At 41.6% G+C, this 16903-nt stretch overlaps 1 protein-coding gene across 1 annotated transcript in view; it reads left to right on the top strand.

Annotated features, from left to right (window-relative positions):
- Nucleotides 1-14705, top strand: part of LOC117525807 (voltage-dependent calcium channel gamma-4 subunit-like) — a 61010-nt gene extending 46305 nt beyond the window's left edge. Inside the window, exons 3-4 of the mRNA XM_034187739.1 lie at nt 7626-7766; nt 13981-14705. Coding sequence (XP_034043630.1) covers nt 7626-7766; nt 13981-14525 — 686 coding nt within the window. The 3' untranslated portion in view covers nt 14526-14705. The remainder of the gene's footprint in view (nt 1-7625; nt 7767-13980) is intronic.
- The last annotated feature ends 2198 nt before the right edge of the window (nt 14706-16903 follow it).

The raw sequence follows: 16903 nt of genomic DNA, 5'->3' as shown, positions 1-16903 counted from the left end.
ATATTGAGTGCAGCCTTCGCAGATGCAAGGATCTGCTGTGCACAAATGCCGTACAGCACTCTCACAGATATCTAATGCCACTCACAGCTAAAATGACACGTTTGTGCACAAAGTGTTCAGCTGGTATTATCCTGTTATTATCCTGCAATTATGTGACTAGACACTGTGGAAATTCCCCCAACTGTACCCAGTAAGGAACAGCCCTTTAAATAATATTAAACTAAATACATAAATAATAGCAAAGCCTAGCGTGGCTCCACTGAAAAAAGTATAAAAGGAAGAAAACTAAACAGGTCACTCACCCACTTGTAGAATGATTTCCTGTAGGATGAAATATATAATATCCAGTGGTCCAAGCTATCAAAGAATTCCTGGCTGGCACCATCATGCACAGATTGCATGCAATTACTAATTGGAGGATGAACTATGTAATGTCCAATGGTCTGCACCAAAGAGCTCCTGGCTGGAACTGTCACACACAGATCCTACACAACATCCTCCTGTGGACAGATATCTTCTTTGGTTCTCGGGTGTGACCAGTATTCGTTCGCCACTGTGTTGAAGGCCACCTCTGTGTGCAGGCTCCTGCTGTGGTCCTGTGTATAAAAATTAAAGATAAGCTCAGCTAGCATGGAAAGGTGTGTGTAGTCTGCTGACCATGTGTACACTCATGGCTGCTGACCTCCCTCAGCTGCTTCCAGAAGCGCTGTCCCTCTCTGATCATCTCTGCTATTTTGGTGTGCTATCAGGGCAGCTCGTGCGTGTCAGATCCAGGGAATATCAGATCTTTATTTTGTCTCCAATCACTCCCAGTGAAGTTTCATCCACTGTCAATGCCTCAAAAAGTTCTCTCATAATTCTTGCACGTTATGAGTTGCAGGAACTACATTCAGAGGGCTTCAAGATGACTGTAATGGCTAAACGTGTTGCAGGCGTCCATTTCGAAATGACCAAATATTTGCACAAAAACAACAAAGTTTATCAGTTTGAACATTAAATATCTTGTCTTTGTGGTGTATTCAATTGAATATAGGTTGAAGAGGATTTGCAAATCATTGTATTCTGTTTTTATTTACATTTTACACAATGTCCGAACTTCATTGGAAGTGGGGTTGTAAAATATATATATATATATTAGTATCAGTTTGAGCAGATGGAATCGGTTAATCAGTGAAATCACCTGGTGGAGTCAGTGGCTGCAAAGAAAACCTGCACCCTCTTGGCCCATTCTGGAACAAGTTGCCCACCCCTGATATAGGCTAATGACACAGCAGAGGAGCAAACACAAGATTAGATAAGAAGAGGAACTTTATTTATCCCAAAGGGGAATTCAGTTATGTCAGTGAGCTCCTTTATTGATCAAACACTTATACAGTCTAATGAAGTCACATTTACACAATTTCACTTTCAGGGTACAACTACATATTCAGAGATGTTAATTAACTATTTGGATTGTAATTGTTATGGTTTCAGCAGAGCAGTAAGTGTATATTTGTGCACTACTTTCACATTCAGGAAGTCTACAATACTTTGCCACGCTTTTTGTCATTGTTTTATAGCTGTAGCTGTGTCACCTTTCTTTTTTATTTGGTTGTTTATGTCCTTGTATGCCTCCATGAGGACTTCCACTTCCACCAGGGATAAGTAAGCTGCTCTGGCTGCCATGGTGCATCGTGAATCGGTGATCGATGTCGGGGTCTGTTTGAGGAATCTGTGTGTGCACACTTATCCAGGATTGGTGTCAGCTGGCTCATAGTATCCTTGTCTGCTCATCCTGGCTTTGTCTCTGAATGCTCCTGTTTTGGACGGACCCGGCACCATGAGGGGGCGTTTGGGGGCGACGCCCCCCTCACGTCATCAACCTCGCCCCCTCGGATGTGAGAGTTATCAAAAATAAAGTAAAAAAGAAAGAAAAAGAAATACTGGAAAATATAGCACCTCGCAGTTTCGCGGATTTTTTTAGTCCAATTTTGCATGCTTTTTTTTTTTACAGCGCATTGTGCTCTGCGTCCTCATCAAGCAGGCTGGTGTTCTGTTGAGATGACGGGACACCTGTTGCGGCACCGCGAAGGGAGAGTACACGCATTGTGTTCTGCGTGTCTGTTTATAAGAATCTTCTCGCCCAGAAGAAAAAAAGAGCGCTAACAACTACCCATAACTGTGTTCTTCACTCGGAAAAAGACACCTGCAGCGAGGTGTGACTCAATGGAAAAAGACGTGGCGCCACGACGAAGAGGCGCGATCAGAGGAACTGTGAAATACTGGTCAGTCATTATTAATAATTTCTTATGTGTCCAACCTCGTAGGTTGATCGTTAAAATTAAATTTGTTAGTTCTAAAAGCCATCATTATTATTTATAGGAAAACAGGTTGGTCTTATTTTAATACTAAGGTTTGAACTTTGAGAGTGTTTACACACGAGAGAAAAGTGAGAAAATGTTAATGCCTGTTTTAGAAAAGTGTATAAAGTGTGTAAAGAGAGGTTTTACAGCCTAAAACGTCTTTGATAATTGTAAAAAATAACGCTGTCTACTTCGGGGATTTCGCCTATTGCAGGCTATTTTTAGAACGTAACTCCCACGATAAACAAGGGACCACTGTATATCTACATGAAAGGTTTATCTTTGACCCGTTGTGTGACTGTCATGCCCAATTGCACTGTGTTTGCGCTTGTGATGGAGGGCTGTATGTGGGGTTAATCTACTGTCTTGTGTCGTTTCTCAGATCAGCTATTGGTTTAGTTTTGTGGTATGCAGGAGATCACTTGACCGAGGGTCTATATGTTCAAATAATAATTAAAAAAATACTGTCATAACTCTTTACTCTTAGTCTCTTACAACGGTGTAGCCTAAATACACGAGCTTTCTAGGAGTGCACCCAATTCATTACGCACGCTCAGAGGCAGGTACCCTCCAGTGCGCACTTTTTTTGGGGGGGGGGGGTACCCAGTGGTGGGCACAGATAACCAAAAAAATTAACTTCAATAACAGATAATCAGATAACTTAAAAGTTATCTTTGATAAAGATAAACCGATAAACCACCCAAAAATGTATCGGAAGTTACAGATAATCGATAACCGATAAATTCCAGTATTGCCTCTGGTACATTTGCAATTACTAAGAAACTGAAATTAACTTTTACTTGTAATAAGTGTAGCTTATTCATAGCTTTGGAGGCCAGGCTGGGCGAATTGGAGACTCAGCTCCGCACCGTGGAAAATTCTACAGCTAGCCAGGCCCCTGTAGTCGGTGCGGACCAAGGTAGCTTAGCCGCCGTTAGTACCCTTCCAGCAGATCCCGAGCAGCCGGGAAAGCAGGCCGACTGGGTGACTGTGAGGAGGAAGCGTAGCCCTAAACAGAAGCCCCGTGTACACCGCCAACCCGTTCACATTTCTAACCGTTATTCCCCACTCGGCAACACACCCACCGAGGATCAAACTCTGGTTATTGGCGACTCTGTTTTGAGAAATGTGAAGTTAGCGACACCAGCAACCATAGTCAGTTGTCTTCCGGGGGCCAGAGCAGGCGACATTGAAGGAAATTTGAAACTGCTGGCTAAGGCTAAGCGTAAATTTGGTAAGACTGTAATTCACGTCGGCAGTAATGACACCCGGTTACGCCAATCGGAGGTCACTAAAATTAACATTGAATCGGTGTGTAACTTTGCAAAAACAATGTCGGACTCTGTAGTTTTCTCTGGGCCCCTCCCAAATCAGACCGGGAGTGACATGTTTAGCCGCATGTTCTCCTTGAATTGCTGGCTGTCTGAGTGGTGTCCAAAAAATGAGGTGGGCTTCATAGATAATTGGCAAAGCTTCTGGGGAAAACCTGGTCTTGTTAGGAGAGACGGCATCCATCCCACTTTGGATGGAGCAGCTCTCATTTCTAGAAATCTGGCCAATTTTCTTAAATCCTCCAAACCGTGACTATCCAGGGTTGGGACCAGGAAGCAGAGTTGTAGTCTTACACACCTCTCTGCAGCTTCTCTCCCCCTGCCATCCCCTCATTACCCCATCCCTGTAGAGACGGTGCCTGCTCCCAGACCACCAATAACCAGTAAAAATCTATTTAAGCATAAAAATTCAAAAAGAAAAAATAATATAGCACCTTCAACTGCACCACAGACTAAAACAGTTAAATGTGGTCTATTAAACATTAGGTCTCTCTCTTCTAAGTCCCTGTTAGTAAATGATATAATAATTGATCAACATATTGATTTATTCTGCCTTACAGAAACCTGGTTACAGCAGGATGAATATGTTAGTTTAAATGAGTCAACACCCCCGAGTCACACTAACTGCCAGAACGCTCGTAGCACGGGCCAAGGCGGAGGATTAGCAGCAATCTTCCATTCCAGCTTATTAATTAATCCAAAACCCAGACAGAGCTTTAATTCATTTGAAAGCTTGACTCTTAGTCTTGTCCATCCAAATTGGAAGTCCCAAAAACCAGTTTTATTTGTTATTATCTATCGTCCACCTGGTCGTTACTGTGAGTTTCTCTGTGAATTTTCAGACCTTTTGTCTGACTTAGTGCTTAGCTCAGATAAGATAATTATAGTGGGCGATTTTAACATCCACACAGATGCTGAGAATGACAGTCTCAACACTGCATTTAATCTATTGTTAGACTTGATTGGCTTTGCTCAAAATGTAAATGAGTCCACCCACCACTTTAATCATACCTTAGATCTTGTTCTGACTTATGGTATGGAAATTGAAGACTTAACAGTATTCCCTGAAAACCCCCTTCTGTCTGATCATTTCTTAATAACATTTACATTTACTCTGATGGACTACCCAGCAGTGGGGAATAAGTTTCATTACACTAGAAGTCTTTCAGAAAGCGCTGTAACTAGGTTTAAGGATATGATTCCTTCTTTATGTTCTCTAATGCCATATACCAACACAGTGCAGAGTAGCTACCTAAACTCTGTAAGTGAGATAGAGTATCTCATCAATAGTTTTACATCCTCATTGAAGACAACTTTGGATGCTGTAGCTCCTCTGAAAAAGAGAGCTTTAAATCAGAAGTGCCTGACTCCGTGGTATAACTCACAAACTCGCAGCTTAAAGCGGATAACCCGTAAGATGGAGATGAAATGGCGTCTCACTAATTTAGAAGATCTTCACTTAGCCTGGAAAAAGAGTCTGTTGCTCTATAAAAAAGCCCTCCGAAAAAATAAGAACAACCCCAGGTTTCTTTTCAGCACTGTAGCCAGGCTGACAAAGAGTCAGAGCTCTATTGAGCCGAGTATTCCTTTAACTTTAACTAGTAATGACTTCATGACTTTCTTTGCTAATAAAATTTTAACTATTAGAGAAAAAATTACTCATAACCATCCCAAAGACGTATCGTTATCTTTGGCTTCTTTCAGTGATGCCGGTATTTGGTTAGACTCTTTCTCTCCAACTGTTCTGAGTTATTTTCATTAGTTACTTCCTCCAAACCATCAACATGTCTATTAGACCCCATTCCTACCAGGCTGCTCAAGGAAGCCCTACCATTAATTAATGCTTCGATCTTAAATATGATCAATCTATCTTTATTAGTTGGCTATGTACCACAGGCTTTTAAGGTGGCAGTAATTAAACCATTACTTAAAAAGCCATCACTTGACCCAGCTATCTTAGCTAATTATAGGCCAATCTCCAACCTTCCTTTTCTCTCAAAAATTCTTGAAAGGGTAGTTGTAAAACAACTAACTGATCATCTGCAGAGGAATGGTCTATTTGAAGAGTTTCAGTCAGGTTTTAGAATTCATCATAGTACAGAAACAGCATTAGTGAAGATTACAAATGATCTTCTTATGGCCTCAGACAGTGGACTCATCTCTGTGCTTGTTCTGTTAAACCTCAGTGCTGCTTTTGATACTGTTGACCATAAAATTTTATTACAGAGATTAGAGCATGCCATAGGTATTAAAGGCACTGCACTGCGGTGGTTTGAATCATATTTATCTAATAGATTACAATTTGTTCATGTAAATGGGGAATCTTCTTCACAGACTAAGGTTAATTATGGAGTTCCACAAGGTTCTGTGCTAGGACCAATTTTATTCACTTTATACATGCTTCCCTTAGGCAGTATTATTAGACGGCATTGCTTAAATTTTCATTGTTACGCAGATGATACCCAGCTTTATCTATCCATGAAGCCAGAGGACACACACCAATTAGCTAAACTGCAGGATTGTCTTACAGACATAAAGACATGGATGACCTCTAATTTCCTGCTTTTAAACTCAGATAAAACTGAAGTTATTGTACTTGGCCCCTCAAATCTTAGAAACATGGTGTCTAACCAGATCCTTACTCTGGATGGCATTACCCTGACCTCTAGTAATACTGTGAGAAATCTTGGAGTCATTTTTGATCAGGATATGTCATTCAATGCGCATATTAAACAAATATGTAGGACTGCTTTTTTTGCATTTGCAGAATATCTCTAAAATCTCTAAAATCTCTAAAATTGTCTCAGAGTGATGCTGAAAAACTAATTCATGCATTTATTTCCTCTAGACTGGACTATTGTAATTCATTATTATCAGGTTGTCCTAAAAGTTCCCTGAAAAGCCTTCAGTTAATTCAAAATGCTGCAGCTAGAGTACTGACAGGGACTAGAAGGAGAGAGCATATCTCACCCATATTGGCCTCTCTTCATTCGCTTCCTGTTCATTCTAGAATAGAATTTAAAATTATTCTTCTTACTTATAAGGTTTTGAATAATCAGGTCCCATCTTATCTTAGGGACCTCATAGTACCATATCACCCCAATAGAGGGCTTCGCTCTCAGACTGCAGGCTTACTTGTAGTTCCTAGGGTTTGTAAGAGTAGAATGGGAGGCAGAGCCTTCAGCTTTCAGGCTCCTCTCCTGTGGAACCAGCTCCCAATTCAGATCAGGGAGACAGACACCCTCTCTACTTTTAAGATTAGGCTTAAAACTTTCCTTTTTGCTAAAGCTTATAGTTAGGGCTGGATCAGGTGACCCTGAACCATCCCTTAGTTATGCTGCTATAGACTTAGACTGCTGGGGGGTTCCCTTGATGCACTGAGTGTTTCTTTCTCTTTTTGCTCTGTATGCACCACTCTGCATTTAATCATTAGTGATTGATCTCTGCTCCCCTCCACAGCATGTCTTTTTCCTGGTTCTCTCCCTCAGCCCCAACCGGTCCCAGCAGAAGACTGCCCCTTCCTCAGCCTGGTTCTGCTGGAGGTTTCTTCCTGTTAAAAGGGAGTTTTTCCTTCATACGAGGTCTGTTAGAAAAATATCCGATATATATATATATATCGGACCTTATTATTTTTTTCAAAAACCATATGGATTTGAATCACGTGTGATTGCATCAGCCAAGCTTGAACCCTCGTGAGTTTTTTCATGCCTGTCGGTTGCGTCATTCGCCTGTGAGCAGGCTTTGAGTGAGGTGTGGTCTACCCCTCTCGTCTATTTTTTATTGCGAATAAATGTCTGAACGATTTGGATCTTTGCTGCATCTAAACTGAATAAATGACTGATAAGGGAAAATTTTATTGGCAATGTTTTTCTGTGCATCAACCACATAGGTCAGATTTTTGTATACATTTGCACCAAGAGCTGATGTTTGCACTTTTTGTGTGTGTGAACAGGTATCGTGCGTGCATCGAGCCTCTTCCCCATTCTCAGCACCATTCTGTTGATGGTGGGAGGCCTGTGTGTTGGTGTCGGTCGCATCTACAGCAGCAGGAACAACATTCTGCTCAGTGCTGGCATCTTGTTTGTGGCTGCAGGTAAGACCAATCTGACAGTGTGGCACAGAAACACAACACATCAGTCGGGAACACAGACACATTCTTTACCACGGACAAGATATGTGACAACACTCATACAATACAAGCTTTCTCTGCATGCCTCTGTCATAAAGTTTTCTAAACGATCTTGTCTGTTTGACAAAAATGCATGTGTTCAAATCCTAAAATACCTTATTGTTCCCCTTCCTACAGAAGACTTCCAAACTTCGACAACACAGCACAAAACACAAATGTAAAAATAAAAAAAAACATTTGCATCAATTCACTAAGAGATAGCTGCATCACAAGACATCTTGCAATTTGAAAAAAAATGATTGCAGGATGAGGCAGAGAACACAAACAAATATAACTAACTTGCAGCATATGCTACAATTTAATTTTTATAACGCGTCTGTTGGAAATTCACAGAAGGCGTCCAAACACAAACATGCTTTGCAAAGCTTCACAACACAGAAGAAGACGTAACAACATAGCAAATATGCTCACTACAAACAGTAGTTTCTGCCATGAGGATTTTAACTGATGGGCCATTGAGTGCTCACCACACACCCACATTTGAAAGTAACAAGCAAGTTGAGAAAATGTTGCAGGGGCTTTTAAAAGTTAGCTTAACTAATAACAAAATATCTGAGCTAACATCAGTAAAATGAAGCATATTTATATACTCAACAAAAATATAAACGCAACACTTTTGGTTTTGCTCCCATTTTGTATGAGATGAACTCAAAGATCTAAAACTTTTTCCACATACACAATATCACCATTTCCCTCAAATATTGTTCACAAACCAGTCTAAATCTGTGATAGTGAGCACTTCTCCTTTGCTGAGATAATCCATCCCACCTCACAGGTGTGCCATATCAAGATGCTGATTAGACACCATGATTAGTGCACAGGTGTGCCTTAGACTGTCCACAATAAAAGGCCACTCTGAAAGGTGCAGTTTTGTTTTACTGGGGGGGATACCAGTCAGTATCTGGTGTGACCACCATTTGCCTCATGCAACAGGTTGTCAATTGTGGCCTGTGGAATGTTGGTCCACTCCTCTTCAATGGCTGTGCGAAGCTGCTGGATATTGGCAGGAACTGGTACACGCTGTCGTATACGCCGGTCCAGAGCATCCCAAACATGCTCAATGGGTGACATGTCTGGTGAGTATGCCGGCCATGCAAGAACTGGGACATTTTCAGCTTCCAAGAATTGTGTACAGATCCTTGCAACATGGGGCCGTGCATTATCCTGCTGCAACATGAGGTGATGTTCTTGGATGTATGGCACAACAATGGGCCTCAGGATCTCGTCACGGTATCTCTGTGCATTCAAAATGCCATCAATAAAATGCACCTGTGTTCTTCGTCCATAACAGGCGCCTGCCCATACCATAACCCCACCGCAACCATGGGCCACTCGATCCACAACATTGACATCAGAAAACCGCTCACCCACACGACGCCACACACGCTGTCTGCCATCTGCCCTGGACAGTGTGAACCAGGATTCATCCGTGAAGAGAACACCTCTCCAATGTGCCAAACGCCAGCGAATGTGAGCATTTGCCCACTCAAGTCAGTTACGACGACGAACTGGAGTCAGGTCGAGACCCCGATGAGGACGACGAGCATGCAGATGAGCTTCCCTGAGATGGTTTCTGACAGTTTGTGCAGAAATTCTTTGGTTATGCAAACCGATTGTTTCAGCAGCTGTCCGAGTGGCTGGTCTCAGACGATCTTGGAGGTGAACATGCTGGATGTGGAGGTCCTGGGCTGGTGTGGTTACACGTGGTCTGCGGTTGTGAGGCTGGTTGGATGTACTGCCAAATTCTTTGAAACGCCTTTGGAGACGGCTTATGGTAGAGAAATGAACATTCAATACATGAGCAACAGCTCTGGTTGACATTCCTGCTGTCAGCATGCCAATTGCACGTTCCCTCAAATCTTGCAACATCTGTGGCATTGTGGTGTGTGATAAAACTGCACCTTTCAGAGTTTTAGATCTTTGAGTTCATCTCATACAAAATGGGAGCAAAACCAAAAGTGTTGCGTTTATATTTTTGTTGAGTGTATGTAGCATTCATTTTCTGAATGCATTTATTAAAGTTAAGGGTCCAGCAAGGGTGGGAGAGGTGGAGCCAATCCACAGCAGTCATTAGGTGAGAGGCAGGATACACCCTGGACAAGCTGCCAGTCTGTCACAGGGCCGACAGACACAGGTTGCAATAAATCAATTCAGTGTCATCCTTTCACATAACCTGCATGTCTTTGGACATGTGAGAAAGCCAGAGCACCTGGAGGGAACCCATGCAAACATGGGTGGGCAAACAGGTGATTTCACTGATGAACTCATCCTACCTACCTCCTAAGTGATGTTAATCAGTGAAATCACCTGTTGGAGTCAGTGGCTGCAAGGAAAACCTGCACCCTCTCGGCCCTTTCTGGAATAGTTTGGACACCACTGGACTAGTGTCTTGTCCAGGGTGTACCCCACCTCACACCCTATGACTGCTGGAATAGGCTCCAGCCCACCTGTGACCCTTCAAGCATGCAAGGACATACCTCAGCAATCCCAAATTGATTCTCCAACCTATCCAGTAGTATCCGATGATCCACCATGTCGAACGCCGCGCTAAGGTCTAACAGTAACAGACCCATGGTGATGTCCAAATTCATTGCAAACAGGAGATCATTTACCACTTAGCTCAGAGCTGTCTCCGTGGAATGGTGTGTTCTTAATGCAGATTGCAGTGGCTCAAAGAGGTTATTCTCAGTAAAGTGGTCCACGAGCTAGTGTGAAACCACTTTTTCAAGAATTTTAGATCAAAATGATAGGTTTGATATCAGCCTATAATTTTTCAATAGACCATGATCAAGGTTAGGTTTCTTCAGTATTGGTTTAATCACTGCGGATTTAATGCATTTAGGAACAGATCCTGAGGTTAGTGACAGGTTAATAATTTCCAGTACAGTAGGCCCAAGTGTAGGCCACAGGTCCTTAAATACAACCCCTGGCAAAAATTATGGAATCACCGGCCTCGGAGGATGTTCATTCAGTTGTTTAATTTTGTAGAAAAAAAGCAGATCACACACATGACACAAAACTAAAGTCATTTCAAATGGCAACTTTCTGGCTTTAAGAAACACTATAAGAAATCAAGAAAAAAAGATTGTGGCAGTCAGTAACGGTTACTTTTTTAGACCAAGCAGAGGGAAAAAATATGGAATCACTCAATTCTGAGGAAAAAATTATGGAATCACCCTGTAACTTTTCATTCCCAAAACTAACACCTGCATCATATCAGATCTGCTCATTAGTCTGCATCTAAAAAGGAGTGATCACACCTTGGAGAGCTGTTGCACCAAGTGGACTGACATGAATCATGGCTCCAACACGAGAGATGTCAGTTGAAACAAAGGAGAGGATTATCAAACTCTTAAAAGAGAGTAAATCATCATGCAATGTTGCAAAAGATGTTGGTTGTTCACAGTCAGCTGTGTCTAAACTCAGGACCAAATACAAAAAACATGGGAAGGTTGTTAAAGGCAAACATACTGGTAGACCAAGGAAGACATCAAAGCGTCAAGACAGAAAACTTAAAGCAATATGTCTCAAAAATCCAAAAATGCACAACAAAACAAATGAGGAACGAATGGGAGGAAACTGGAGTCAACGTCTATGACTGAACTGTAAGAAACCGCCTAAAGGAAATGGGATTTATATACAGAAAAGCTAAACGAAAGCCATCATTAACACCTAAACAGAATAAACAAGGTTACAATGGGCTAAGGAAAAGCAATCGTGGACTGTGGATGACTGGATGAAAGTGATACTCAGTGATGAATCTCAAATCTGCATTGGGCAAGGTGATGATGCTGGAACTTTTGTTTGGTGCCGTTCCAATGAGATTTATAAAGATGATTGCCTGAAGAGAACATCTAAATTTCCACAGTCATTGATGATATGGGGCTGCATGTCAGGTAAAGGCACTGGGGAGATGGCTGTCATTACATCATCAATAAATGCACAAGTTTACGTTGATATTTTGGACAATTAAAAGGATGTTTGTGGATGATGAAATCATTTTTCAAGATGATAATGCATCTTGCCATAGAGCAAAAACTGTGAAAACGTTCCTTGCAAAAAGACACATAGGATCAATGTCATGGCATAGGGTCAGTGTCAACGAGCAGATCTGATTTGATGCAGGTTTTAGTTTGGGGGATGGAAATTTACAGGGTGATTCCATAATTTATTCCTCAGAATTGAGTGATTCCATATTTTTTTCCTCTGCTTGGTCTAAAAAAGTAACCGTTACTGATTGTCACAATCTTTTTTTCTTGATTTCTTATAGTGTTTCTTAAAGCCAGAAAGTTGCCATTTGAAATGACTTTAGTTTTGTGTCATGTCTGTGATCTGCTTTTTTTCCACAAAATTAAACAACTGAATGAACATCCTTCGAGGCCGGTGATTCCATAATTTTTGCCAGGGGTTGTAGTATCATTGGTATGGGGTCATGTTCTGCATTTAGCAGAAATTGCAAGATTCATCAGTGCATCCAGTGAAATCATATAAAATTCAGTAAATCTAACTGAAGTATCAGTGATGGCACCCACATCAGTAACAGGGTGCAGTGGCAGGACTAAGGCATGCTGGGAAAGTAATAAATACTTCAACATACCAAGTTTTTTCTTTTTTGGAATGTGTTGCAGGCTTTAGAAATGTAAGAAAGTATATTGTAAGTGTCAGGGCCCTTTCACACATAGTGCGAATTTGGTCGAAGTATGGTGAAACAGCGCGAAACAGTTTGAATTACCGAACCACGAAAACATCCCGCAAGACGGACAGGTATGTACGATCCTGCTGCAAAGGTGTCATGCACGCTTGTGCACGAACACAGTGCGAGCAACTAGAGCATGTGTAACCACATCATGCCGCTGCTGTGGAATAAATAAAAATAAAAACCAGCTGGTACCTGTGGAACCACATCACGCCACTCCTGTGGAATAAATAAAAAATGAAAACCAGCTGGTACCTGTGGAACCGCATTGCACCATTCCTGTGGAAAAATAAAACATGCATGCTACCCATGGGATTCATACATGGACTTTACTGATTGCCAGCCCGAAATGTTACCACTGCGCTACCGTCACTTGCCTATAAATGGTGTGGGAAAATGGCTGAAATCAACAAAGCGATAGATGTATTAAAAAAAATAATAAAAACACACCATAAAAAACACCCTCTTATCAAGTATGAACCATCTGTTCCACTGTAGATGATCCATGGTCATAGACGTACAGTCATTGTAATTTCTCCTGGCTCTTTTAAGTAATTTACTGTCCCTTTCCAAGAACCAAACCATTTTTTTCCTCATTTTTTGTTTCTTAAAAGTCATGTTAGAACCAGGCCTGGGACCCTCACAGACAGTGTCCATCTCGTGAAAGGCCCAGAAAATGGGTCATACAGCACTTTTTATACAATGTGGGCTTTTACAGTGGATGTGGTTTAGTCTCACATTTCTAATGTTACTGGCTCTCACCAACAGGGGGAGGTGTCCCTGTATCTGAAACATGCATAAGGGTGATGAAAGTGAAACTTATCTCTAAAACAGATTTCAGAAACTTCCAATCACATCAATAGCAAATACTTGATCACTAACATAAAATAAGGAATTAGCACAAATATTATCTAACAGTCAGGAAATGACATTAATGAAGCAGTGTGCTGTTATCATGTCCACATCTACTGGTCCGGTGTGTCCATTTGGAACAGACCTCACGTGGGTGACGTGACAGTCAGATCGCCCACTGAGTGTTATGATCTGATGGTCCATTGTCACCTGGGGCAGCCTGTCAGTGTGTGTGCTGTGGGCGGACACACCCCGTCAGTTCAGCAAACACACGGATGGGGGGTAGCGCAACACACACGCGATTCACATGCACGGCACATGTGTGTGCAGGGGGAGCCGGCGCTCTGGCAACTCACATGCGTGTTGCTCTTTTGTAAAGCCACAGTTGTGGGGCACTTGACCTTTGTCAGTCTTAATCTTCTGTACTGTACTTGGAGTAAAATGATGCCTGTATTGTTTTTTAAAGTTGGCTTTAGTCAAGTTGGTGAATTAATTGTGTTTGTAAATACAATGGAGGGTGTGGGTTTTACCCTTTATACCTCTCCATCTAACCTTCTATTCTTTCCATAGGCCTGAGCAACATCATTGGCATCATTGTCTACATCTCCAGCAACACCGGTGATCCCAGTGACAAGAAAGGTGAGGACAAGAAGAACCAGTACAACTATGGCTGGTCTTTCTACTTTGGAGCCCTGTCCTTCATCGTAGCTGAGTCAGTTGGTGTCCTTGCTGTCAACATCTACATTGAAAAAAACAAAGAGACACGCTTCAGAGCACGAAATGACTTCTTGAAAACCACATCATCCTCTTCACCATACTCACGTATTCCAAGCTACCGCTACCGCAGAAGGTGCTCGCGTTCCAGTTCAAGGTCGAGTGACCCATCCCGTGAGCCCTCTCCAGTGGGGATGAAGATCGGTGGAGGAAGTGGTCTGGGGATGGGGTTGCCAATGGGGGATATATCCATGTACGCTCTCAGTAGAGAACCCTTGAAAGGCAGGAGTGGGAGTGCAGGGCCCTATAGTCCTGAGAGGGATTCTGGATTTTTACAAGTCCATAACTGCTTCCAGAAAGATCTGAAAGATGGCATGAACAGGAGGACCACACCGGTTTAATGCCGAGAGTGTAGTGCTGTGTGAAACAATAACTTGATGGAACATATCCCACATTATACAGCTGATGAAGAATTTTCCCGCAAGTGATGAAGTCAGAAAGATGATGAATGGTCCACACTCCAAAGTACTGTAATTGAGTCCCTTTGTGACCGGAAGGCAATGGTCTGTGCTCATTTAGACACAAAATCAAAGGAAAAACATTTTATGATATAAGCTGGCAACTTTGTGAGAATTCAACCATTTTGTAGCAGTATTTGATTTTAATTCTGATATCCTCTGTTTCTTTAGTGGACAGTCGTTTAAGATGCTTCTTTCACAGCTTGTTTTTGCATTTCTTGAAAATGAAATAACATATCTCATAAGTAGTTATGAGAAGTACACAAAAACAGTATTGTTCAACATGTGTTTAATGTCACAGAAATGGTGCTAATTTAACGTGCACACCGTTGAAAGTCTTAAGTCTTTAACAGCCATTGAAGTTCTTTTTCTGCATTTCAATTACAAAGAAGTCAGTTTGTGAGTCAAACTGACAAATATGTGCATTGCTGTATATTAAATGTGTTACACTGCCACACAACAACACACTTTCAAGTTATACAGTTGGTATGGAATTGTTGTTATATATATGTACTACTGTGTAATGTGTATTGTAGACATTATTTGTACCCTCATGTGGTTTTCTCTCTGTTTGCTCAGGGACATTGTACTGAACACATTATTTCACATTTTTGGAGTTGTGAAAAAGAACAAATGTGTTTAACTTGTCTTTGGGTTCCGTGCTTATGCCTGACAGAGGTGAGATCACACTGTATGTGTTGCTGTTGTTAACTAACATGACTCTTGTTGCTGTGTTTCTTGCTTTCAGGTTCAAACAAGTTAGGTTTTTGTTTTTTGTTTGTTTTTTGTTTTTTTTTTGTAAAATGACAGTTGTAAGCATTGCACCTTTGTTGCTGTGTTGTTGCTCCTTCCCACTAAGGACAGTTTGGAGAACTGTCTTAACAACTGTAACATGGTGTAGCTGATTTTACTTTATAAAAAGGCGGCTTCAGTTATTATTACTGTGCCATCACAACAAGGAGGTTGGGGGTTTGAATCCCGCTTGGATTAAAGCTTATTTGTGCCTGGAAGTGTGAATTTGTAGTTGAACAATTCTTTGTATGAATGCTATGCAGGAGTTAAGTCCCCTGTTGATTATTATGCCCTGGGACAGGCTCCAACCCCACTGTGACCTTCTCATATGCTTGTTGTTGACGTGTTACTTCTGGGTTTAAACAAACCAAGACACCTGCTATTGCTTGCACAAATAGCTGAGCCCAGTCATTTTTGGCAGCACAGTGGATTGCTGGTTAGCACTGTTGCGTCACACCAAGAAGGTCATGGGATCGATTCTGACCTGTGGTCTTTCTGTGTGGCGTTTACATGTTCTCCCCGTGTTTGCATGGGTTTCCTCCGGGTGCTCCGGTTTCCTCCCACATTTAAAAGCCATGCAGGTTAGGTGAAGTGGAAACTTTATAATTGTCCAGGTCTCCCTTGCAAAAGAGATCTTGATCTCAATGGGACTAACATGGTTAAATTAAAATTAAATTTTGTTTACAAAGGCAGATTCTTCCTGGGAGGTTCCTGAACATTTCTCAATAATCCAAATGCTCCCAAATCAAATTTTGTTGTGCTCTGTGGATTTCCATTATGGAAAGACTGCGAAAAGGATTCATATGAAGCTCGTACAAAGCACTGAGTCCTGCTTGTGCTTATACCTGGAATGCATAGCATGAAGCATATGAAAGTCTACAACTCTGGCTCACGACACCAGGACAAGACAGGTTACTTCCCCAGCCATGGCCAGTACCAATTTTACATTTTGGGAATCTGAGTCAGTGCAGAAGAAGTGCCTTATCAAAGAGACAGGGAGCAAGAGACAAGGAATCAAACTTAGGTCAATAGAAATTGGTCAGTCAACTTAACCCACTGAGCTCCCTGAGCCATTTACATTTCTTTGCCAATGTAAGACTGTTTTTCAATCACGTGTATACTCATCTATAAAACTAATGTAATAACATTCCTCAATTAGTTTGAAATAAATAAAATTTGCTAATTTTTGAAATTCAAAATTTTACATAACTTGAATTTCAAAAGACCAGAGAAGAAATGGTTTGACAGAGGGGTCAAGGAGGCATTCTTTGTGAAATGTTTGAAACCCAGCCTTAACCGGGGAGGGGGTCTGAGACACACTTTATCCCCTGTTTACAATGGGGTACTCAGGTCAAAGGAGTTTCAGTCTTTTGTTCATGGTAATGAGTCATTCACGTCATCAAGGGAGCCATCAGAAAGGCATCCATCCCATCATTAGAGGGACAGCTGTCCTGTCATTAGGTGTGCTA

This window comes from Thalassophryne amazonica, chromosome 15 (genome assembly GCF_902500255.1).
Source record: "Thalassophryne amazonica chromosome 15, fThaAma1.1, whole genome shotgun sequence".
Classification (NCBI taxonomy): Eukaryota; Metazoa; Chordata; class Actinopteri; order Batrachoidiformes; family Batrachoididae; genus Thalassophryne; species Thalassophryne amazonica.
The sequence above is the reverse complement of the archived record's forward strand: the minus strand, read 5'-3'. Positions and strand labels throughout refer to the sequence as shown.